We start from the raw sequence: 26261 nt of genomic DNA, 5'->3' as shown, positions 1-26261 counted from the left end.
GGACGAAACTAAGAAAAAATAGAAAAGTCATGTGTGAAATGGAAATGAACATAAGTATAAACGAAAAATTATAGCAAACGCAACTTAAACTAATATTTTTTTTTTGTTTTTTTATTTAGTTTTTCTGGTTTCAGTTGCCTATATATATTAAATGGTACATATACATATGTAATTTATACGCTAAGCTAATTATTTTGTTTAACAATAAATGTATAGCTGCTTGGCTCTTACGTACCGCAATTTCTTTCTCATTTCTCATTGCTGATTTATATTTATATTTTTATATTTCAATATTACTCCTCTTATGATTAATAACGAAAATTAAACGTGTGTGTGTGTTTGCAGCTTCTTTGCCGTAAGGAACAGAAATTATAAAGAAAACATAAAGAATTCAATTCTAAACATAATAAGGAAATTCAAATTTAAAAGATTTCACAAAAATTATCATCATATAATTGGTAATAGGCAAATATATATATGCATATATATATATATTTATTTAATTTGACTCAATAACAAAATTATATTGATTTTGAAACAGAATTGATGTTGTTTTTTTCGAGAGCTTTTGTTCTTAATTTTTATCTTGTGAGATTAACTCGAAGAGCATTACAAATTACAAATTTTGCCATACAAAATAGGTATGTATATAGTACAAGCCACGCCCACAGTAAAATAGTGGCAGCAGTCTCGTTTCGAGCCAAGTGTAGGGTGTCTGTGCTGTCGGTCATTTCTGTTGGAGTTTTGCTTTACTTTTGGTTGAGATTTCTAACATAATTAAAACGCATTCAATTAAACACACCAAAGCAAAATGACAAATATTTCAATTATAATACATATTATTATGATATTTTACGATAACAGCTTTTGGGGGACTTTCAAACGGAAGCTACTGTACGTGTGAGGTTTGCCTGTACGATCGGACATGACTGTCAGTCTTTAAGCGTAGCGGGCAACTGGCTATGCTGCATTTGCCAGAACTAAAGCAACATATAACGGTTTATTCTCTAGCTTAGTTTAGTTCAATTTTTGTCCGTCAGGAGCGCAGTCCGGGTTGGTTGTTCCGTTCCAGTTCGCCGTCCGTGGGGCCGTCGTTGTGTTCAATTATTGCTTCTTCGGTACTCGATTTTCTTTCTTTTTTTAATATGTATATATATATTTTTAAAGACTATCTTTTAATGGCACAAAATATACAGCATTTTTTCTTGTTGTAGTTGTTCTTGTTGTTTTTTTTTACTGTTTGTTTTTGTTGTAGCTACACAATTTCTTAACTAGAGCTAGTTCGCTAAGTTTTGCTTTTTACCGGCTGATTTTTTTGTTGTTTTTTTCTAAGTTGTTTGCGGAAGATTTTAACAATCGTTTTACACTTTGTTGCATTAACGCGCCTGTTCAGCTTGCAGTCCCGTTAGCTGCTAAACAGCAACCCCCGCCCCCCCCTTCACTCCTACTACCATAGTCTGCTCTGCTGCTACTATTCAACTCGCCGCGGCCTTTTGCTCCTATGCTCTGTACTCACCCTCTGTTACATCAACTACTTTCTACTTCCTTCATTCTTCACTCTTTCACTTTTCTGTTTCCTCTTCTTCTTCTTCTTCTTCTTGCTTTCTTTTGTTTTTGTCAACTACATTATGTTCCACTAGATTAGGTTGCTATTTATATTTATCTTAGGTATGCCGTTATGTTTATGTAGTTCTTTTTTTCGTTTGTTTTTTTTTTGTTTTGTTTTTTATGTATTTTTATGTGCGCGCGTCCGCCAGTTGTTCAATGGGCGGCAGATTTACCGCGGACGCGAACCTTTGTAGTTCGGATTCGGATGACGACTTGGATGACGTGGAGGTGCTGTAAGGGATACGAGAAAATTGATTAGATGACTTCACAGGGTTCTATAAGAGTACATATAATAATTAGAGTTTTAATATTGAATAAAAATTGGCCTGTTACGGTACAGTTGCTGATCTTCTAACTATGTGAATCCATTTTTGTACTGTCCTTTTTGTAAGATATAATTTGAGAGTGATGAGAGTTACCACATTTTTTTTTTTCACTTATTTCCATTTATTGCAAATCTGGCAACGCAAAAGCTTGCAAACCTATCAGAGATCGAGGCTGTCTTTTGGTAAAAACGGTTTGGTGTAAAGTTGCTAACAACAATTTTTCACCAATTTTCCACACTTGTCGGTGAAATGTCCTAGAAACCTCACTTTTGTCCACTAACTCTTACACAAAAAATGAGTCGGACAACAGTGTAATATTTTCCTGATGATAGTTTGCTCATCAGACTTCAAACATGCCAATTTTCAATATCTTTTTCCGATCGGGTTTCTTCTCTCACCTTGTATCATCATTGTGGCGGGATACATGCCAGCAACCTGTGCCATCTGCGGTCGGATATCGCTCGAGGGCGAACGTCGACTGTTGGGCAAGGCCACCGAGGGCTGAAGAAAGAGAAAGTAAAGTTAATAAACACACATTTCCAGCAGCATTTCACATAAAGCCCTGCATCGAATCAACAAAATCACCATTCGTATACTCCATACTCTTTCGACTCGAGCTGTTTCAGTTGTAGGCAACGGAGTCGTGGGAACATTCGGTGCCATCGATGCTCAAAGCTAATCAAGCACGCTCGCAACTCGATTAATTCGTTTATGTTCGAGCTACGTTTTGTTTGATTGTGCGTGTTAGCTCGAACATGTTGCCCACAGTCGAAAGTTTGAGTCTCTTAGTTTGATTGAGTAGTCGAGTTTGATGCAGGGCTCTTATTTCAGACTGTACTCACGTGCGCAAAGTACGTCTGGCCGTACTTGATGTAGACACCGGACGCGCCATTGGGATTGTAGCCGCCGAGTGCAGCCGCTGCAACGCCAACGCCGCTGAGCACCGCTGTGGCCTGTTGGCCAGCTGCGGCTGCTGCCGCCGCCGCTGCTGCTGCTGCGCCGGCGCTGTGATGCAGCTGGGCTGGAATGTGCGATGTACGCGGTCCGGCACCGCTGCCGCCAGCATTGCCGCCGCCACCACTCAGATAAATGGATGGCGGCGAGGCGTTCATAGCGGCACCCGTCGAATGATCCACCACAATGTACTGTGTGCCCAGGCTGCCGGTGGGCGGTGGCGGTGCATTGGGCGTGTTGGCGGCACTGTTGTTGTGGCTGCCTGCACCGCCGCCTGCAATACTGTTGGGCGAGTTGTTGCTGCTCTCGTGGCTGCTGTTGCCAGCTCCGTTCGCGCTGGGCGAGTTGCGCTGCGAGACGCTGCGTCGAAAGTCCACATTGATCGACTTCTGGCTGCGGAAACTGGCGGCGCCCGCATTCAGACGCATCGGAGGCTTGGCCTCGTACCCACCGCCGCCGCCGCCGCCAGCTGGACTGCTCGACGTGGCATAGCTGGGCGGCGGTCCGCTGATTAATGGCATCTGTGTGGGCTTATTGTCGCGCTTGCCCAGCGCATGTGGCGGTCCGCGGTGCGCGGCATGATGATAGCTCGACGAAGTCGACGGTCCGCCCAGGCTGATGCTGCTGGGCGAGGCGCGCGGCGTCGGCTCGTTGTTGGAGTTGAGCAGCGGCGTCTTGGCGCCCGATGGCATGCCGCCCAGCGGCACCGAGTGACGCGGATTGTAGCCACCCGGATGGTACGGCTTGCGACCGGTGGGAGCACTGGAACCCAGGCTGCTGGCATTGTTGCGCTTCTCGTAGGGCGTGGCATAGCCGCCGTCGTTGCTGCTCTGGCTGTGATAGAAGTGCGGAGTGGAGCTGTTGCTGTGATAGCCGGCACCGCCAGCTCCGCCAGAGATGCCGCCGGCGCTGCTGCTGTTGGCGCTGCCGCCAGCATTGGGCGCTGGCGGTGTGCTGAACAGCGGCGCCTGACGTCCGGGCGCTGCTGGCGTGCTGGGCGCCGACTGTGATGCAGCCACATCCATGGAACCGCTGGCTGCCGTATAGAAGGGTGCGGCTGTGATCAGAGCATGATGTGGTGCCGTGTGCTGCGACAGCGGCGGCTGCGGTGGCTGCTGCTGTTGCTGCTGCTGCTGCTGGAGCAACGCATTATGCGGTCCCGCCTGCTGTGCACCCGCCTGGCCCGTTGCATACGGGAATATATTGGTTGGTATCAATGCCGTAGCATGCTGGGCGGGCACCGCATAAACGTGAGCACCGGCAGCGGCTGCAGCAGCAGCGGCGGCCGCATTGAGATCGGAATTGGCCCCCGCGCCGCCATGCGCCAATGTCAGCGTGGGCACCGCATGATATGTTGTCGTTGTGCTGGCGCCGGGCGTGCTGATGAGCTGATGATGGGCAGTGCCGGCGCCCGGATGGTGTGGCTGTGCATTGGCATGTCCAGCCGCCGTTGGCGGATAGCTGGGATTGTAATGTATGGAGCCGCCGCCGGGCGTACGCTTGACCCGTGCACCGCCCATATAGCCGCCGCCGCCGCCAGCACCGCTGTTGCCGGAGCTGTGTCCATTGCCGGATTGCTGGCCGCCAGCTACCGTTGGCGGACCAGCCGCTGTGGCAGTTGCGAGATTCAGCTGAGCGGCAGCCTGTGCCTGTGCCTGTGCCTGCGCCTGGGCCTGAGCCTGGACCGACGTTTGCCCAGTGGGCGGCTGGCCAGCCGCTGCAGTGGCTACCATGGGCGCTGCGGCAACCGCCTGCTGCTGCACATAGTAGGGTATGGGCTGATAGTAATGATACGGATAGCCAATCGGATAGGTGGCCATCGGCAGCTGTTGCAGCTGCTGCAGCTGAGCGGCAGACGGATCGCTGGAGTATATCAGCGGCGCCTGATAAATGGGCGCACCATTAGGAGCAGCGGCAGCAAATTGTGCTGCCGGATAGGTGGCGGTGGCCATCGGCATCACAGCCGTAGCTGGTCCAGCCGGCGTCTGGTATATGGCCTGGGCGGGTATCAAGCCATCGCGCTGCTGCTGCGCCGGTTCGTAGACAGGTATCATGTAGGTGCCAGGCAGCTCGCCAGCTGCCTCCTGTGAGGCGAATAGCGCCTGTGCTGGCTGGCTGTTGCTCGTCAGCTGGAAGAGCGGCTGTGAGGCGGCGCCGCTAACAGTGGGCTGTGGATACGCTGTATAGACCATGCCCTGGGGCACAGCATAGATGCTGCCATCGGGCTGTAAGCGAAATGGATTAGTTCTTTTCTCAAATTTACCAGAAGGACTTGCCCTACTCACCCCCTGCTGATATGTGTAGGGCGCCGCGCCATTGGGCGTGGTTGTGGTATGAAAAACGGTGGAACCATCCGGTGCCTGGTAGCTTTGCGTATATGCCCAGGTGGTCGTCTTCGGCTCCTCGGCAACTAACTGAGCTTGGCTCTGGCTGGCCGGCTTCACCACCTCGCACTGGCTGTAGGGCGTGCTGCTAGGCGACAGCGATTGCGCATCACAATTCAATGGAGCTGACGTGGACGCTGCTGGCGGCAGCGGCGTTTGGCTGGCGGGCAGCTCCGTTGGCGCCGACACAACACTGGCTGTGGCCACCAATGTTTCCGTCTCTGGCTCCAGCAACTGTTGTTGTTGCTGCTGCTGCTGCTGCTGCTGTTGCTGTTGTTGTTGCTGTTGCAGCTGTGCGGCTGCCTCCAGCTCCTTGTCGCAGCAGCCGGGTATGTTGGGACTTGTTGCCTGATTCTTGTACTTTTGCACCTCGATACGATCATAGTTCTTGGTGGAGGTCGACGTCGTAATGCTCAGACAGGCCGTGGCACTGGACAGACTATCACATTCGTCGCCCTTGCCGCTGTTCGAATCGCAGAGCAGCTGCTGCTGTTGCTGCTGCTGCTGCTGCGGCTGTTGCTCGTTCTGGTAGCTCTCGTAGCTGTCGGAGCAGTCCATGCCCGGCGACTGCGCCTCCTCGGCATAGCTCTCCGTGGAGCTGCAGGACAGCTCATTGTTGTAGATCTGCTGTTGCTGCTGCTGGTGCTGCATTGGCGACGGCGGCAGCGGTTGATGTGGCGAGGACTTGCGATAGTTGGGCGCATAGTTGCCGCTCGTCTGATAGTTGCCGCCATTGTTGCCACCATGCTGCAGCGCCTGATTTGGCGGCAAATTGGACGGGTCGTAGTGGTAAATGGAGCTGCAAGCAGGCAGAATATAAAAATGTAATTGATTCCATTTTAAGCAACTCTCGGGTTTGGTTGTGATTTTGGATACTCGCTCGTGCATGCAAAATTGTGGCGCGGTATTCGAATGTGAGTGTGTGAGGTAAAGTAAATAAAGGAGAGTACAGTTGTTGTCAGGATTGCCAGAAAGTTTTACGAAAGAGCGCGCAGTGAAGGCGACGGCAGCGACAGACTTTTATCTTATATATGCATATATATATATTGGTTACTTAAAGTTATGTAAAAACAACAACAACAAATGCGTTTTTGATGCAAGAGAGAAAGAGAGAGAGAAAGAGAAAGATGCAAATGCAATTAGAACGAACAACAATTAGACGACAACACTGACAGTCGGCACATTTAACTGGCAGTTAACAGTTAACTGGTAATTTGACAAGAGACAACGGCAGCGCAGGCGATCTGAACAAAGCTGGTGAACAGAATATGAGAGCTGAGAGCGAGAGCAACAGAGCTGCGTGTGTGTGCGCGCATGTGAGAGCGTGTGGGCGATGTACTGGTGAGAACGTGAGCACGTGAGAGCGAAAGAGCGTAAGTGGCGGCTGAGCTGAGAGAGCTGCTAGCGTGGACTCAGCACTCATACACAAATTCCTAATCATAAACATTTGAGAGAGTGAGCGAGCGATGTTTGATTTGATTCGATTTAATTTGATTTGGTTTGATTTAATTTTAAGGCAGATAATTTACAAAAACAACATCAACAAGTCGAAAGTAGCACATCGAAATGCCATTCATAATGTATGTATATAAATATATAATAAATATTTATGCGAAAAAAAAAAAAAAATAATAATTTGAACGCGTTTGCTTGGATTAAATTCGATATTATGAAAAGGCATATCAATTGAAAACAATAAAGAAAAGCTAACATCGGCATGCCGAAGTACGTATACCCTAACCGCGTAAGCGAATGTAGCTATGGTAAATGGAATATTTGAAATCAATTGTGTTCTATGGTCTTAAACAAAACAAAAAATATATATCTAATCCCTGTTTAAATTGAACTTGAATAGTCAAAAGTAGATATAAATTAATTAAAAATAATTTCAGGCAGAAAAAAGCATCCTCTACCCCCAAAGTGTATACATATATTCTTTATCAGCATCAATAGTCAAGTCAATCTATCCATATCCGTCCGTCAAAGTGCTAAAACTTGAAATTGTTTATGAAGGTAGGTTCTCTTGGTAATCGATAACTTGCCAATTGCCAAGCAATCGATTAAAATCGATATCAAAATTCTTTTTTTAATTTTTTTGTTAGCAAATTTAGAGGGCTTAAGAGCTAGTCACCAAATTTGACATGTAGCTTCAGTATATTATATACAGATAAATAAATTTTGATATTTACTTCAGCTTTTTTTCATATAATTCTAGTTCTGGGTATAGCTGTAAGATGTGAGGCGATGGCAAGTATTGCGGTCAGTTGAAGGTGGTTGCGAGTTCGACACCGGCAAAGGGAGCTAAAATTTCTTTCTTTTAAAATTTATTTTTATAAATACTTGTATATCCCTTTAGCTATATAATTTACAAGACTAAGCTGATTTGCATTTGTTGTTGGTAGAAGTGGGTTCAGGGTATCCCCTAGTCGGGCTCTCCCGAATATAACAAAATAATCCAATAGTTCTCGAGAAAACAAACAGACTGACCGACAAAAGCATAAATTAGGTGTATATAATCTGTATACAAACATCTTCGAATATGGTTTTCTTTAATGTTTTTAAATGATTTTAAAAATTCAAATAATTTGCAAGTTTCGAATGATAAAAAAATCGATTAGACACATTATATAATAAATTTTAGTAAGAATTATAAGAAAATTGGCGGAACCAAAATAAAGCATTGCGTTTATAAAAAAAAGAATTATTTGTTGAGTATAACATAATTAAAGTTCTCGTAAATTTGGTGGCGATTGATTGATTTTTAGAATTTTTGTTGTTGCTGGATTTTTGGTGTGTTTTTGTTTTTTGTAAATTACCCGTCTGCATTGAGAATTGGTTGGAGGGTTTGCGGATCAATGAGGACGCTGCCAATTGGCACACTCGAAATGTCTGTAACGGCCCAGACGAGTCCCGATGCTGTTGCCGCCGATTCTGGTGCGCTGGACGTTGTAGTTGTTGTTGCAATTGGTGTTGTTGTCGCTGCGCCTGCATGCTGCAGGTACGAGGCCATGCCCCGATTGGAGGAGATACCCTGCGCCGGCGGTTGGCTGAACTCCGGCGTCTGCCTGTCGCTGCCATAGCCCGTGGGCGAGGGCGTTACGGAATCGGAGCGCACGGATTGCGTGCGTGTCTTGTAGCTGGTTTTTTTGGTAAATGTTGTTGTTGTTGTTGTCGGTTTGTTGTTGTTGTTGGTTGTTTTGGGTGGCATACAAAAATGTTTTTCGCAATTTTAACAACAGTTTCAAAATTTCGTATTTGGTTAAGTTAGAGAGAAAGAGAGAGCGAGCGAATTGGGTATGGCATGTTGGGTCCAAGAATCAAAATAGTCTGAACTCTACTCACCCGCTGCTCGAGGGCGACAGGCGCCAGGGCGTGCTGGTGCTGCCGGTCGAGTCCTGCTTGGCAAATCCGCCGCGTCCGCTCTTATTCGAATTGGTTGAGTCGCCGCGCGGCAACGAACCGCCGCCGCCACCGGGTCCCCCAGCACTGGGCGGTCCACCATAGTTGCCAAAATTATGGGACTTGGGTACAGCGCCGCCAGATCTCATGCCGCCGCCATCGCGCGATTCCGTAGACTGTCGAGGGGCAAACAATTAGAAAAGGAAGATCGGAAGTACGGAAAAGGCAACTCACATTCTGCATCTGCAGCATTTTGCCATTGGGGCGCTTGGGCCTGGGCGGCTGCTGCTGCTGCTGTTGTTGCTGCTGCTGCTGCTGCTCGACTGCATTGTGCCAACCACCGTTGCCACCACCATAAATGTCCTCGTCGCATGCGTATCCGTCCTGCTGTGCGGTACGATTGAAGATGCGACTGCGCGCACGATCGTAATCCTCCTCGCGCTCTTCGAAGCTCTTGGCCTTGCGGTCGAGCATGAGTCGCTCCGGACACAGATACGGCGACTGACGCACCTCATCGAAGCTGTGCGTATCCCGCTTCAGAATTGACTTGCGCGCATCTTCGCGAAGATCGGGACGCACCAGCGACTTGAAGCGAATCTGTGAGCAGTTCAGACAGTTAGTATATAATTTATATATGTGCTTTGAATAACTCACCTCTGGTATGCGTGTGCCCTTGGTGACGGCCACAATGACGCACTGCTGCGTCTCCGAGTCCACATTGTGATCCATGCCAAAGAAGGCAGCCGTACGATGTATCAGCATGCGATTATACGACGAGGTCGACGGAAAGCGAAACTCACAGCCACGACTAACGGAGAGGTGAGAAAACAAGGTGTTATACTATTCATGTGCTACAATCTATTGAATAAAAGCAGGGTACCACCACAGGGTTCCGCCTATTTTCCACTCTTTATGATGGAATACTCTGAACACTTACTAAAATTAATAAGCACTCACCCCTTTTCCTGTACGAAGTCCATCAAATCCTTTTCAATTTTCAACAGAATATTTCTATCCTTTGGATTCTTATTGAGCGTATCGCGAAAGAATGTCAATAGATCTGTGCCGCCGAAGTCCGTGTACTGTTCACTCGAGTTCTCTGATTGATGAAAGACTAGAATCAATGAATTGAGCTATGACCAAATATTAGAGAGCATCCTTGTCCTGGCAGGAGTCAAGGATGCTAGTATTTACCGCGCGATATGAAGCCCGAAGTGTTGTTGCTCGAATTGTTGGAATTGTTGTTGCCGCCCAACGTTTGACCATTGCCCCCGCCGCCGCCGCCGCCTCCGCCGCCACAATTCATGCTGTTGCCGCCATCAATGCTGCCCGACGAGCTGAGGTTCTTCAAGCGCGGCTTGGAGCCCTTCGAGTTGGTATTGGCGCGATGCTTCTTGCCACCGCCGCCGCCCGAGCCGCGCTCATAATGATACAGCTCCTCCTCGTGATTGCTATTGCTGAGATTGCTATTCTGGCTGGACATCTCGTGACGCTCGTGGCGCTCATGACGCTCGGCGGCCTTATAATTCATGCCCGAATTGTAGAGCAGCGCGGATGAGTTGTTGTTGTTGGTGTTGCTGCTGTGGCTGTTGTTGCTGCTGTTGCTGTTGTTGTTGTGATGCTTGTCCAGTCCGTTGGCTTTCATGTCTACCACATACTTTTTGTTGTTGTTATTGTTGTTGTTGTATTCAATGCCAGCGCTGCCATTGCTATTGGTGCGATTATGATGGCCAGCTCCGGATTTCTTGGGCGGCGACAACTTGGGAAACTCAGCCTCGTCGCGCAGCGGCACATTCAACGGCTGCTGCTGTTGCTGCTGCTGCTGCTGCTGCTGCTGCTGCTGACTAGTGACAATCACAGCGGGCGTTTCCATCAACGGCGAGTTGCCGCGTCCAGTTGATTGTGCTTTGCTATTGGTATTTGTATTGCTATTGTTGTTGTTGTTGTTTAGTATGGCATTGTTGTTGTTGTGCTCGTGGGCATCGCTGGGGTGTTGCTGATGTTGCTCGGCAACGCCGCGCGGCGTTGGCGTGCGTGGCGGCGATGTGGACTCGCGCATGGCATGACTGCGTGTAAGATGTTTGCCCTTCATGTTGCCCTATTCCAAGTAAGTAGAGTAAGCAGAGTGAAAGCAATTAGTTTCGAATTAGCTGCCACTAATTTAATGCCAAAGTTGACAGAGCGAAAGGCAGCCAGCAGGGCAACCAATAGCCATAGCCGTAGCCGTTGCCGTTGCCATAGCCTTTGCTTGCGATGATGTTGACCGTGATGCAATTGTTGGCTCATTAAAATGTTAAACAAATGCCCGCCCAGGCGACGTTAACGATCCGCACACATTCACGCACCACACACACGCGCACAGGATATCAAAGGTAGCAGGTTCGTGGAAAAACCAATTAATACATGAAATATTTCGGCTATGCCCTGTACCTTTAATATAAATAATTGCAAAGCTAAAAAGCCCTTTAAAAAATCATAGTTTCTAATCCTTATTCCGTACGCGTAGGTGGATTTGGCAAAAGCAGTGAATGTAGTCCTTAATAAACTGTTATGATTTAACTTAGTTTCCAAATGGACTTCAAGCTAAGCAGCTGCATAAAAGAGTTCGATGAAATAAATTTCCACACCTTTGAGCGTGGCCTTATTCACACTTATTCCGTGCGCGTAGGTGGATTTGGCAAAAACAATTAAAGTAGTCTTTAGTGAATTGTTATTCTTTTTACCAACCATCCGGTTGCATGCAACAGATTTCCACACATTTTCCACCATTGCGCGTGTAGTTATTCGAAATTCAACCGACTTAGCAGTGAAAGAAGTGCATTTGCGCTACAAATTAGCTCATAATATGCACATAAACACTGATAAAATGTGCTACAGGGCATTTGAATGTCGTGCACGTTCTAGCAATCACACCCCTATCTGAAATTGTGCCTGTGAATGTTGCCGTGCCAGCCACATAAATCGCTTCATAGCCTGGCTGCCTTTTGACATTTAAACACACGACGAAGGACAACGCCACGATATCAGTTAGTCAGTCAGTCACTCAGTCAGTCGGCTTTAATGTCGGTCAATCGGCCAATCAGTTAGTCAGCCAGTTAGTTCATCAGTTAGTCTGGCGTGTTGTGGTTGGGTTTTCCATAGCGTTATTTGCTGCTATCCATTGATTTTTATATGCACACGCGTCACTCGAAAGTCGAACTTATTGAACATCATTAATCAGTCGATTTTGGTGCGCTTATGAGACAGCTGCTACTTGAGAAGTGACCCTCGTGTGACGTGGCAGAAAAATAAAAGCAATAAAGCCAACCGCAAATGTCAAAGTCAAAGCCAAACCTTGAGCACACACACTTTGGGTCAGCTCGTGCAAATATTCTACTCTGTGAGCTGTCTACACTAAATTAGCACTGACTAAATCAAAATAAATATACACTAAATATATATTTTTGAACTAAATATTAAATAGGTTTCCTATATAGTTTTGAATGTTTATAGTTTTTGAGCATGTGCAAATTTTCTCTTGTTTACAACTGGCACTCATAATAAGAAAGAAAATTTAATTATAAAACAATACACTATACTATGTAGTGCAAGTTTTTAATTTCTAAATATATGCTCTATTGTTGCTACATTTTCTGTCAGCCTTATGTCATCAATCTTGTAGTAAGTACAGTGAGTACTCGATTATTGTTGAGACTTGAGGCTTAGTTAAGAAAATGTTATCTACAGTAATGTCTCCTTGAGAATCGTTTTTAATTTCTTCTAGAAGTTCTTATTTACGACCGACCCCTGAAATTGTTTTATAAACACATCAATTATTTCAAAATAACCAACAATGAATCTCGCATAATATATAAAAAGCTTTACCAAAACCCTTTCGGTTCTATCATCAGCAGACTTTTCTATGCTTGCAAACGCCTTGTGCCCTTTTCAAGGTTTGAACTTGTTGAGAATTGCAAGCGTCAAGCAACGAAAAGGACGCAAAGCATGCAAATTAGAGTCCATATTCTCTGTGTATTTCGCCAGGGATACCAACTGTGATATTTGTCAATGTGCCTTGTTTCTATATTTTATATATTCTTTATTCTATATAATATATTCAATATTATATTCTATCTTCTGTATTCTATTCATTTTATTCTGTCAAACATTTGAATACCTATTTAACTTACAGTTAAAACACCTGACAGTATCTGTCAAAAAGTTTAGCCGCAAGTTCACAAATTTGTTTTGGCAGTTCGTTTGTTTTGATTTCTGTTTTTTTAACTGCCCAAAAATGCAGGCAACAGCTTCGTGTTGGCCAACTTCCGCGAACGTCATCAGTTCGCGGGAAAAATCAATAAATCGACCTTGGGGCAGAGTCGCAGCTGCCTCTGCTGCTGCTTTACAAATTCTTTGGCATTGTTTTTGTTTGTGGTTAAAATTGGGGAGCACTTGTTAGAAACAATTAAAATTGAACTATGCCACATGCCACATGCCACACAAAATAACAAACACTTGCCACCCACTGCAACTGCTGATTGCCACACGCAAACCTTGAACTCCGCCGATGGAAAGCGCTGAGTCCGTCGTCTGGGCAGCAATCAAAAGTATATTTTCAATTGCAATTCTATGAAATACGTCGCGTTTGGGAATTTCCAGCAATTGCATTTCCAATATACGTATCCCTAGATACCAGCCAGACCCAAAAACCCTATATACCCCTGCCCAATCAACCTGACCTGACCCAGTTTATGCAGTTTTTTGGGCGTGTATATTTTTTGTCGCACGGGCCAGTTCCAGTTCATGGCTGCATGTGCAGAGAGTCGTGAGAGAGCGAGAGAATCTCACAGAGAATGAGCACACACGCTCAGCTCAAACTGAGCTATATATATATATATGCTGGGTAGATGCATATAATGCAACTAGATTCTTGATGTTTTTGAGTAGTTAAACTTACGCGTTTATTGCCAAAACTGTTTTGACGCCCCAAATTGGAGGCGTTCGATTGCTCCTCGTTGCTGTTGTTGTTGCAGTTGTTGTTGTTGTTGTTGTTGCTGGCTGCTGTTGCTATTGTTGTTGCTGTTGTTGTCGCTGCACTTGCGGCTGCTGTCGATGACGTCACGGCTGCTGTTGCAGTTGTAGTCGCTGCTGCTGCTGCTGCTGCAGTTGCTGGTGACGTCGTTGAATTGTTGCTGGCAACGGCGGCGACAACAACAACGGCGGTGGCCGCAGTGGAGGTGGCTGAGGCGGAGGCTAAGTTGGTTGGAATATTTGTAGCAAGGGCTACTTGAGATTTTGTGGAACTCATAATCACAGTTTATGTAAAATGTACTGCAAAGAAAAGACACGAAACACAAATGCATTATATCAATTTTATATATATTATATCTTAAAATCGAATAGATCTGGAATTTCACAATCTTCGGATAAGCTGGCAAATATTTGATTTTCATGTATAATTCTGTTGACGACTACCGAAGAAAATAAAGACTTCCCCAAACAAAAATAAAACCTTTTTTAATGGCAGCTATATGTGATTAAAACAAATAATGAAATATCTTCTAACACACATTGTAAAACTTTGTCAATATAGTTTTATTATTATTATTTTTTTTTTTTGGGCTGCAAGCTTTAAAACCTTTCGAATGAGCGACATATATTTTTATATTAACATAGTTTTCCGATGTAATGAAAGGTTATGAAAGTTAAGATACATATATATATAAACATACAAGTTGTTTATAAAAGGAAGTCAATTTATGCACGATATTTTGATCAATATGATGATAGGAACCAACAAAATAATGGATCCTTGCACAAAAAAGTCTTGTTTCCACACAAACAGATCGACAGATCGACTATATCCAGATCGAAAATAAAAAGCAAGCTATGGAGATTTAATGCTTTCAAAAAAGAAACTCAATTGGAGATATAATCGAATAGTATAAGTATTCGAATGAAATCTAACTTAAAAATTATATATCATCAAAAAAAATGGTCTAAAGATTTTCTCAAAGTTTTTCCTAGTTTTACCTTTGCGTGTGAGAAAAACTATTGCATTTTGTTGAACGCTCCAACTTCTTTTTATTGGCTGTAGTTTTGATGTCTTTTTGTTTGGTTTCATAAGAATCTTTGCGTACGATTAGAGTTTGTTTTTTTGTTTTTTATATTTTTGTACGTATTTATTCTGGATTTGGGCTTTCTTTAAAGTTTTTATTTTAGAGTAAAATCATATTTTGTCAAAAATATGCCGGCAGTGCAGTTGATAGAATAGTAAAAAAATCTCGACGCCTTCTTGAGCCACAGTTTTTAGGTTTTTATATGTTTTTTGTTTTTGTGCGACTTAAATTAGTTTTTAATTTATATTTTAAACTCGCTTATAGAGACAAGGCTTAGTTTAGTTTAGATATATATGTGTGTGTATATAGTATAAGTATAGTTATTATTGTTGTTGATTATTTAGTTTGTTTGTTTTTAGGTTTTTAATTTTTGGTTTCTTTAAAAAAGTTGCAAAACGAAAAGACGTAGAATCGAAAAACACAATTTGCTGAGAATTTGTTGTTGTAGTTATTGTTGTTTTTTTATTAACATTAAAACTTTTTATAACATTGTTTATCACATTTACACCATATCACCGAGAATCACAAACTGCCTTTAGGTTTTTTATTTAAATATTTTGGTCTCTGCACTTGCGAAGTTTCTCACTTATGATTATTATTAATATGTGTCCCCTAAGCTAAGTTTTTTCTGTTTTTAATAACTATTACTTAGTATATGTATAGTTGTATACTTTAAAAATATTATTTAGTTAAAGCTTTTCATTTAGTTTGGATTCTTATGTTCTTGTTTTTATTTTTCCGTTTTTGTTTTTCTCTTTTTTCTTCACTTTCTGTTGTCTATGGAGTTCAGGTTAACTGAGAATTTCTTTGATTTGCTGTTTGTGGCACACATTTTGCTGCAAGTTGAAAGAAGCGCGTTTGAATAAGTTGAGCGATTCAAGACTTTCCAGAGAGCACACGAGACAAAACTTGTCTCTGTGTCTATCTGTGTGGCATTAAAATACACACGCACACACGCACACGGAATGTGACCTTGTTTACGATTTATTTTGATATTCAAAACGTGGAGAGCTATGTAATTGAAATGCGTGTGCCTGAGCCTGCCCCAGGATACGAACTAAAAGCGCCGCATAGTTCGGCGAAGGGATGCTTTTTGCACACATCCGACTCTCTCTCTCCCTCTCCCTCTCTCTCTTTCTCTCTTTGCCCCTCTCTCACTCTTTCTCTCTGTGAAGTCTTTGACCAGTTGTTTTTGTTATTGTTGTGTGCTTCCTTCTTTGCGGGTTCGTTGTTCACTTTTCAACATAATTATGCTAATTTTTTGATTGCTACAAGTTTTCTTATTTTTCTTGGCATAGTTTAGGTAGCAAATTTTTTTGAAGGTCTGCGCAGGGGTTGTTGAACGATAAATGGAAGCTTAAATAGCCCAAGATGACCAAGATATGTTTTTTTTTGCAAGGGAATAGATAACTTTGCGAGAAAACTTTTTGCAAAAAACCCAAAAATTAAGCTAGAAATTACTAGAACATCAAAAAATCGTATTTCAATTGCAATAATTTGTTCAAATGTGTAAATGTACAATAAATACTGTAAATAAAAACTATATATGTAATTCTTCTCGTGACATTGTATTTGTAGTCTTTGAACTTGTGATTCATTCAATTTCTGCTTTGAATATTATATTATACATATGTACATGTACATGTCTGTACATATCAACTTATCTATCCACATCTTAAGGGATTACACCGCAATTCAATGCCCTTTTATGATCATATAAAGAAATAATTACCGAACGCCCACAAAAATAAATCGAATTGTTTACTCAGGCCTTTAGAAGAAAATCCAATTTTGAGACGATAAGCAAACAAACAAGCGAATTGCATAGGCACTTAAAAGCGAAAAATGAACGCAAAAGCGAAATATGAACAAGTTAAAGGCACAAAATGGATACCCATTCAGTATTCGTAAGCCCAACCCCAGGCTGCCTGCCTGCCGCCCATCCGCCCAAATACAAGTCATGCCATTTTTATTTTCGCAATTGTGTGCTTGGGAAATACCCGCGAAATGCCAGCATGATTTGGAGAAACAGAGGCGCAAAGGAGAGAGGGCAAGAATAAGACGCGAATACAGGTGATAGACGGATGACGTAGTCGCCCGTAATAAGAAACACGCATACGACGTGTGCCACACGACCAAGAAAAATGAAAAGAAACAAAACGAAAGAATACAACAACAATTTGGAGCATTGCATTGACAGCAAGAAGAAGAAATAATACCTTGCCCGGAATGCGAATGCATGTGCTCAATGTTACCCTGTTCACAGTTATTCCCATACCCTGTGCCCGAGTCTCGCCCCGCAACTGTTTACAGCAGCTGTCGCCGTCTCAAAAGCTTTGGCACAGGCCACGCTGTACTCAAAATTGTGTTGCGGCTGTCGGAGTTTTAGTGTTGTAAAGAGCGCAACGAGCTTTAAAACGCCTGCGCTTGCGTGGGGAGCAATCAAAGGGGGGAGAACAGAGAGAGAGATAGAGAGAGACAGTTGTCAGTGCGTGCACATTAATAAATGGAAGTTTGCCGCGTTGCATTGTATGAACGAGATGCTAGCAGCATTTTATAAGTAGCTACTGTTTGTTTATGCTACACATATTTCGATGGCAAAAATAATAAATAAAAAGAAACTGCGCCATTTGCCAGGGCTGTGTGTGCGCCTAAACTTTTACAGGGCTTCCTATGTTAACAGATTACAAGAACAACAAACAAACAACTGCACACGGCTGAAGAAGAGCGCCCCAAGCGCTCTGCTCGCTCGGCTGTGGGGCGAGCACACGAACGTACCGGAACGACACGAACGCGACGCGAAACCGAAAAACGAAACGAGAGTCGAAACGAAACGAACGCGTGTGTGCGCGCGTATGTGTGTGTTTGTTGTGTGAAAAACGTGTGTCGCTGTGTATGTATAATACACCAAAAAGGCAATGCGAAAAAAAAGGCAAAGAAAAAAACCTTAAAACTCAAATGAAAATTCCGCTGGCATTTTTCACGCGACAAAAATCACAAGAAAAATAAAGGCAGCGCAGAAAACACAATGTATATTTTTTTTCGCTGTTGCTCATGCTTTTCACTAATTTTTTTTCTTGTGCACTTTATATTTATACGCTGCGCCGGGCTGCCTTTGGGCTTCCTTTTCCTGCATACATATATAATACATACATAGCAGAGTGTATATGTATGTGTATGTGTATATACGATATACGCTGCGTTCTTATTTCACACACAAACACATTTTTTTTTAGTGTCTCCTCCGTTCGTTTTGCTGCTGCTTTATTTATTTCTACGCGCGTGCCATTTTCACGATTGTGTGTGTCTCCACACGATTTTCCGAACTGTATTTATTGTATTTTTGTATGCTTGATATTTTCGTATTTGTTTTTAGCATCAACAGCGCAAACTAATTCATTTTCTCTTGCCTTCGCCCGTTTGCTTCATTGTGAAAATGTATTTTTAAGCTGCTGCTGCTTCTGCTCCTCTGCTGCTGCTGATTCTGCTTCTGCTGCTGCTGATGACAATGACAACGTTGACGACGGCTGCGACGAATAGGACGACGGCGACGAGCACTGCGCTCCGCTGGCAGACATTATGGGAACACGACCGAATGGATACTGGGCCACCGCACGCTAAAAGGCCGTCAGAAAAGCATAGCATAGCTCAGGCTGGGGCACACACACACATATACACACACATGCTCTCGCTCTCTTTCGTTCGCTCTCTTCTGCTCTATTTGTGCTTTGCAAAGCAAAAAGGGTGGCAAGGTAAGTGTAAGAACGCTCGCTCCCTCTCTCTATCTCTCTCTCTATTTAGCTAGCGACCGAGTCCGAGTGCGTAAAAGCTTTGCGGAAAACAGGTTAAAGCATGTGGCTCCCGCGACCCGCTTAGAGTCATTACCTTTACTCCTCTCTCTCTCTCTATCTCTCTCTCGCTCGTTCTACCACTCCTTGTCTCTTTTGCTTCCTTTACTGTATTATGCCCCAGAGCCAAAATGCGCACGATTTACTTTTGGGGTGGCATTTCTCATCGTTGTCCTTCCTGGTGCGTGAATTTCTGCAGTTGTTGTTGTTGCTGGGCATCATCTTTGCCTATCTACACATCGTTTTGGCTTCCAAGCAGGCCATGACAAGACCTTGGAGTAGCCTCTATGTATGCACGCATATTGTATGTATGTATGTATTGTATGTGTATGTGTTTGCGTGCCAAACAGGAATGTTTATCGCAAAAGTTTGTTGCCTGCAATCAAAAACTTTACGATTTCCTAGCACAAAACTATTTAATGCTCAATACCAGCTCAGATTGAATGGTAATTATGAATCTAATGCCAAATCAAAAATGATTAAGCCAAGCATTAATTTTAAAGGCCAATTAAGCTATTTTGAATTTATAGTTATATAGTGTGTGCAGTATATTAGAAAGCTGAGGTTTTAGTATATATACATAAATATAAATTAAGAATACACATATATGTCATTTAGTATATATGGTACGGTATATATAAATATATGTATAGTAAATCTACTATACATAATCTCTGAGAGCATTTACATACCGAAATTATTTATATTAAATGCATAGGATTTGCTTTATACCAACAAGAACAAATGGGAACATATATCAGCCCGGATCTTAGCCCAATACAAGACCGATGGGGCATACTTTCCAACAAAGTTTACAAGAGTGGGCGGCAGTTTGATCATGAACTAAAAGAAGCATTACTGAAGGATCAAATAGACCCTTCAACTCTTAAACAACTTATCAACTCCATGCCTACTAAATAAGGTCATATTAGCAAAGGGCAATCATATAAACTTTTTAAAATAATAATAAAAAAAAAAGAATTAAGTTTTCTTTAAAATAAATTAAAAAACTGTACTATGCACATATATTTATTTCTTAAGAATATTACTTTATTTGTTTTGTAAGAACATACTATAATTAGATCCTTTTGTTCTTTGTTTCTATTCATGAGTGCAACAATATAAATATAAACTTTGAAAAGTTTCTTTTGTTTTACATACTTTTTTATAATAAGTTTTCTATGCACATAAACTTATTTCCCTAAAGTATATAGTGAAAACTTCCTAAGGTAAACTTTTGTTTCAGTTTGTTTTCAGCTATGGGGATGTCCTTTTAAAAAATATGTCAAAAAAGGAAGAGGGAAATATACATATATTTTTTAAATTTGACATTCATATGTATCTGTATACATATGTACATCCGTTATTGATAGAGGGAAATATATGTTTAAAAAACATTACAATCTTCAAGTCCATTTTTAATAAAAATTTTTCACATTCGGGCAAAGGAGCGCCTGCCTAACATTAGTAGAACAATCCCTGTGCCTGTTTTTCCATAAATCTGCCTCGGAACAGAATAAAAACTTTTAAAAATCGGATATTGGGCTTTAACGTTAGAGCTCAAAAAACGGCACTGCATTCAAAATTCAATCAGGCGCATAAATTCAATTAAAAACTATCGCAATATATCAGTGCAAAAAATATAAAATCAAAAATTCTAGTTGCAAAAAGTTGTTGCAATTCAATTAAAAACGGGAAAATACACATTTCAATGCATCGCTGTCAATTATGGATCTCAAATTACATTTACTGCATAAAGAGAAATGCGCAAGTTTTTAGATGAATTGATGGAATTTCATCGGCCGTGCAAAGTGGGTAATAAAAAAGCTTTTACGAATATATAACTGTAAAACAGAACCGTTGGTTAATGGGCGGAATAAAGGACGAAGTGAGCGGAGGAGGAGGAGCAGGAGAAGGGCTGTGACAGGGCATTACAAAATCGCAGTTAACTGTTCTCGTGAGTGTGTGTGTGTGTATGCATGTGTGTGAGAGGATTTCATTGTCAGTTGCCGTGACTATAGGCAAAACCTCAATATGTGCCACAATTGAGTAGTTAAAGGATTTGCAATGAACACGCTGTGTCCTAGATTCAGAAACAGCAGAGAGGAAGAGAGAGAGCGCGCGACTGCAGCCTCAAAGTATGCAACAGAACGTGCAGCACAATAAGCCACGCTTGCAGCAAACAAATGCAAATTGAAAACCAATTCATGCGAATTCGCAGCGATTAGCTTTATGACATGCACACACACACACGCGCGCATCATTAAATATAAACAAGTACTACGCAGCATTAGAAGGCTGCTGGTGGGGGGTAGGCTTATGCGTCGCAGTAAATAATTAATGCACAGCCTGGCAGCGGAACAATGGCAATGAAACGAAACGCCGCCGCTAAAAGTTTAAAGCCATCAGCTTTGATACGTCTGCTGCTATTGTTTACATGGAGCGCGCGCTCATTAGAAGAGCGAGAGTGTAATTGAGAGAGAGAGCGCGTAAGTAAAGATGGCAACTTTTGACGATTGTTGCTCGGCTCTCGGTTGATGTAAACGTAACGTAAGCGTAATTGCACGTCGTAGCGACTGTCTATGTATGTGTGTGTGTAAATGTCGTGAGTGTCGCGCCTTGCTGCAATTACGACATCTTATTTGGGTCAACATAGACAGAGCGAGAGAGAGCGAGTGAGAGAGCGTGCGAGAGCTGCTGTCAGCGAGTTAGCGTGAGTGAGTGAGCTGACAAGTGCCTGTCGCACGTGTGAGCTTAAAGCGCCAATGCGTTTCGAGGCCAAGTGCCAGGCGTGTATAAAAGCAAGGATGCTGCGTTTAACACTTCCGACGCTGCGCTCCTGTGGGTGACACTGCCTTAAGAAGGCGTTCCAATTAAGAGTCTTGACTTCAATTAATCCTTGAATGGACGCACCTCCATTCTAACCAAACTAATCTCATCTAATTAGGCGTCAAATGCCAAAGGACACGAAATGCTCTCTATGCTTTTGCTGCCTTTATGACGCAATTAAAATGCTAAATGTTTTACGACAAACACCTCGGGGGCACTTTAATTAATTCGTCGGCCGTGAAAGGTGTCAACAAGGCGGCAGTGAAAACAAGGACAACAACCAAATAGCACTTGCTGCTGCTGCTTGTTGTTTTTGTTGTTGCTTTCACTTTACCGCTTGACCCAGACAAGAGACACAACAGACAAGCGACACGACATTCACTTTAAGCGACGCGCGTGTTCAGCCTGAAAGGACAAGCCTCCACAACAGCCCCCCCTGGACCGCCCCTTGCCGCCCACTAAACCAGCTAGATTATGCAGCTTATATATGTGTGAGGCGAGCGCGTGGCTTTCTTCATCCTGGCAGAGGCCAGGCTTGCAATCATGCTGCCTTGTTTTTTAGCTGACACAAGTTGAAATATGCGGGTGGCTGCGCGTGCTGGTGTCCTGTCAGGCTCTCAAAGAGCATAAAACGCCAGCTAAGCACATCAGAGGCAAGTATATGAATCGAGCCTGGCCGTTAAGATGACTCAGAAAGATGTCCTGCAAACGATTGCACAAGCCTGGCATATTATAAAGGCTTAAGGCGAGGTTAACTTGATATGGATTAAGTTAGTTTTTGTGAATTAAGTGAACTAAGCATGAAAAAGCAAAAGGTGCTGGGAAGAGTCAAACCATTTAAAACTTTAAGTGTTGAGAAACGTCTAGGTGCATCTAAGTGAACCTTTTTGAAATCATAATTTTACTTATTGTAATGTAGAATATATCAACTAACCTAATTTAATCAACTAAAAACCAATTATAGTCAAACCAATTATAAGTCTAAACACTTACTTTTCAACTTTTTGCTCAATTATTTCAATTTTCAGCACACTCTATTCACACATTTTGCAACACTGGCAAAGTAGCTAAGCCAGCCCAAGAGGCCCCTCACGAGTATTTCTCAAACCTAAGGTATACAAAATCTTGTTGCATACACGAGGGGGCACACGAGGGCGCATTTGATTGCTGCTTTGTTGTGTGACCCACCTCCGCCTACCCTCCCTTCCACACCCTTCGGCTGCTGCTACCGGCAGCACCTGCGGGAGTTATGAATTATGCAAAGAGGCAGCTGCCTGCCCTGCCTGGGGGCCTGTCTAAATGGAATACGCAGACGTGTGTGTGTGTGTGTGTGTGTAAATTCTGCCTTGAGACTTGCGCCAAATCAAAGATCTTATCACAGATTCATTAAATTATACGCAAAGATACAAGTATATAAATATATATTTAAATATAAGTATAAAGTACATGCTGTAGAAAAGTGTAACAAATAAATAAAGTGGCGTGAAAAAACTCATAAATTAATTTACACAAATTCTCAACATTTCTGGGCGCGCAACAGAAGAAAGAGAAGAAAATAAAACAATGTTGTGTTCAAGTAAAAATTGTGTATTTTGTAAACAGAAAAACGAACGAACGAAGCGAATCCGAGCGCAACAACAACTGACTACGACAACAAGAACAACTAAAACAACAACAATTAAAAGAACAACAACAACAACAACTAGAGAATGAACCATAACAATTGGAATGACGACGACATTTCGTTTATAGCATCATCTGAACAACAACAACATTTGCAACTGCAACAGACTGCGGCATGCAACGCGTGCTGTCTGTTTCAGTTATATTCAGCGTAAATATCGGCTTTGTATATACCACAAGATATAGGTGCATATATGTATATATATGTATATACATATGTGTGTGTATTTAGCATAGCTAGGCATTGGGCTAGCCAAAAGTAATGCCGTTGCTTTGCCCGGGTTATTTCAACAACAACAACAAAAAGAGTGCAACAAATACAAGGAAGAATGCTCGAGTTAAAGCTGCACGACTAGCAGTTACCCTGTAGCTTTATCTCCCTCTCTCCCTCTCTCTTCACTCTGTGTTACACTAAGAGAGTATTTCGTTCCGATATAACTTTTCTATTTATGGTTCATTCCTTTTTAAAGTATGTCAGATTGTATTCACACTTATGTACATACCAAAAATAAAGCTATATTTTCATTCATTTCTGTTTGATATGATGATTATGATGTTATATGATATATTTTTGATCCTTCCTAGGCTATACTCCAGCCGACATAACAAAAATGTAGCTAGGAGATATACCGAATGAACCTAGGCTAACTAGAGTTATCGAAAAATGACTAGTAATATTCCTGATATGATCTACGAGAACATATACATATATATGCACAAGATATCAAATTTAAAGTCTAGCTCTTTTCTTTTTAGTAACATTGTTAAAAAAACCCAGGCAATAAAATCGATATTTATCGATTATAGGAGAAAAGCTTTACAAAAATTAAAAGTATTTTGTTCTCCGAATAATATACGAGAAACAACACCTATGTATATCAAATAGAAAGAAAGAAAGTACACTCTTAAAGTCTCTAAGATTGACTCAGCTCAACCTTCAGATCAAGAGTACACATATGTACCTTGGAACAGCCGAAAAACTTCAAAAACGGATTACACCCCTCATTTTCACCTATTCCCAATGGGTATAAGAAGGGTGTAAGAAGAAGAAAAAACAACACCAACGAAATGATCACGACGCAATGAATGCGAACTGACGGCCCCGCCGCCAGGCCTGGTCGTTTGTTCGTTTTTATTTCACAAAATAGATTTTCAATAAAAACCCACTCGAAAAACGCCAACAATGGCGTACAAAAACGCACTGAGATCCATTCCGTATCTATTTTCAACCCAAACAAATATATTTCTAAAACTACAACAACTTTCAGCGTTCGTCCAATAAAAGAATCAAGACAAAAACCTCAAAAGAGAACTATATAACCAAAGATCTGGACATGGGCACGACAATATATTCCGCTGATTTGGCGAGAATTGCAGCAGGTCTTGGCAAACATATAAATTACTTTAATATAGTACAATGGAGAAGCGCAGTCATGAGTCACAAGAAATTGGTTAACTCGACTTTCAGCATCAACTAAATAAAGCATAGTCAAGGCGCAGCCAACTTAACTGCTACGAAAAAAAACTCTGGCAACGCCACTGCGGAAAAGGAAGTCAACGGAGAAAAGAATAAAGTTATAAGTAAAAAATAATAATTTCTACGTTTTGCAACACTTTGAGCATGTTTGTTCACAAAAGAGCCGTTCAGCATGGCGTTGCCACCCTTTAAGTATTTCTGTTTATTAAGCAGATGCTGCAATTAGGATTTTATTTAATAATTTGCAACCTGAATGCTGTAGCAAATATGCCTTCCAACTTTATAGAAAAAGTCGGGAAAGAATCTTTTTAGGCTTAACAGGAATACATTTAAATTTATCCAAAATTGTGATGGCATTTTAAAACTTTGAACTTTAGCCAAAAATTGTTAGTTATGTGTTAAAATTCCGAAATGTAATATTCCTTACATTTTATTTTTATAATTTTGTATCCGTTTTTTTTCTTTTTTTTTTCTTAAATTTGCAAGTCCTAGTTATACGCGAATTGGGGTTTTTAGTGCCGAGTCCATTTGATATTTGAAAATGTTTAGTACGCTGCCGCGCGGCTCGTACATTAACGAGCGGATTAGCAAGAACTTTGGCAAGGAGGTGCTGCTGTCCAATTGGCAGGAGCTGCGCCTGGGCTGCGACGAGAAGAACGATTGCATATTGCCAGGACTGAAGCGCGTAGATGCGTGCGAGCACCACATAACCGAAATCAAGGATAGCTATTTGCCGTCCTCTGTGTTCGAGGAGGCGGACGATATGACGCGACAGTTTCTGGGCGCACGCAACGAATCGGTGCACAACCACCAACGGAACAGGGAGTCGCAAGTGCGTTTCCCCCTGACCAAAGATATGAGCACCAATTTCACAACAACCTACACGATCATGTACGAGATTTTGCCTAAGCAGCAGGCGAATGCAACGGCGGCTGTGGAGCAGAGCGGCAGTGTGCCGAGCAAGATAGAAGATCGAGACTTGATGCTCAGCTATGGTAATCGCAGCAAAACTGGCAAATTTTGCCGGCTCAGGGCCGATATGCGCTGGGAGAAATCGCTAAGAATGGAAACGAGCTATGCGGCCGACTACAACAAAAGCAAGCCGGCACTTAAAAACGCCGCAAATGAGCAGCAATAACAACGAAATGTATCAAATTGATAATTAAATATATATGCATAGTACGGCAAACAAAAGCCTGCAATTGTACAATTGCATCTGTGTTTGTATTTGTTTATGCACTAATACCGTTCGATACTCACCATTTTCAGTTCTGCTGCCCATTTGAGATGCTACAGCAGGCAATTTGCACACTGGCATTGTGTTGATTTATGGCTGGGACTCTTCTGGCTGCTGCGATTGTGTTTATTGTTGTTTGTATTTGATTGGCGTTTGATTGGTATATTGTTGCAGCCTGATGCTGCTTTTCACACACGGCTTTTAATTTTTTTAATTTCGTTTGCACGGTGCACACGAAATGTTTTGTAAATTGCACAAAGAAATTTTTTCTTTTACGCTTGCTGTGCAAGTGTTGCAAAATTCTGACCGATTATATGGAAACAGCTGGGGTAGAGCTGCAATGCAAACGATAGTATCGATAACAAGTGCACCAACGCAATGTACTCGGCACTTAACAGAAATGCTCCTCAACTTAACA

General features: G+C 42.5%; 2 protein-coding genes across 6 annotated transcripts; one reads left to right on the top strand and one right to left on the bottom strand.

Annotated features, from left to right (window-relative positions):
* Positions 1–265: 265 nt before the first annotated feature.
* Positions 266–26147, bottom strand: enc (encore). 5 transcript variants are annotated; one of them, XM_064692907.1, is made up of 12 exons: positions 25867–26147; positions 13608–13981; positions 9866–10769; positions 9629–9785; positions 9326–9479; positions 8906–9268; positions 8615–8847; positions 8089–8409; positions 5174–6071; positions 2777–5113; positions 2333–2435; positions 266–1839 (listed from the first exon to the last, which is right to left on the bottom strand). In XM_064692907.1, the coding sequence occupies exons 2-12, from the start codon at positions 13956–13958 to the stop codon at positions 1778–1780; spliced, it is 5883 nt and encodes a 1960-aa protein (XP_064548977.1). In that variant the 5' UTR covers positions 13959–13981; positions 25867–26147; the 3' UTR covers positions 266–1777. The 5 variants fall into 5 exon arrangements, with proteins under 5 accessions (XP_064548977.1, XP_064548979.1, XP_064548978.1 ...); XM_064692909.1 differs by having other exon boundaries at positions 9629–9770; positions 25867–26146; XM_064692908.1 differs by lacking the exon at positions 25867–26147 and adding an exon at positions 14684–14838.
* LOC135435720 (uncharacterized) lies at positions 25071–25816 on the top strand. The gene has a single exon (XM_064692913.1). It carries the CDS (start codon positions 25148–25150, stop codon positions 25742–25744), a length of 597 nt encoding a protein of 198 aa, XP_064548983.1. The 5' UTR covers positions 25071–25147; the 3' UTR covers positions 25745–25816.
* Positions 26148–26261: the final 114 nt, after the last annotated feature.

This window comes from Drosophila montana, unplaced genomic scaffold, assembly GCF_035044405.1.
Source record: "Drosophila montana isolate Dmon_TW-CO22-7 unplaced genomic scaffold, ASM3504440v1 contig_3661_1, whole genome shotgun sequence".
Taxonomy (NCBI): domain Eukaryota; kingdom Metazoa; phylum Arthropoda; class Insecta; order Diptera; family Drosophilidae; genus Drosophila; species Drosophila montana.
This window is presented reverse-complemented; position numbering and strand designations above follow the sequence as displayed.

Coding starts and splice junctions, on each gene's coding strand:
- enc (XM_064692907.1), bottom strand. CDS start 13,958: ATGAGTTCCACAAAATCTCAAGTAGCCCTTGCTACAAATATTCCAACC. Junction 9,269..9,325: donor AGGGCACACGCATACCAGAG/GTGAGTTATTCA, acceptor AACTGCTCACAG/ATTCGCTTCAAGTCGCTGGT. Junction 1,840..2,332: donor CGCCACAATGATGATACAAG/GTGAGAGAAGAA, acceptor TATCCCTTACAG/CACCTCCACGTCATCCAAGT.
- LOC135435720 (XM_064692913.1), top strand. CDS start 25,148: ATGTTTAGTACGCTGCCGCGCGGCTCGTACATTAACGAGCGGATTAGC.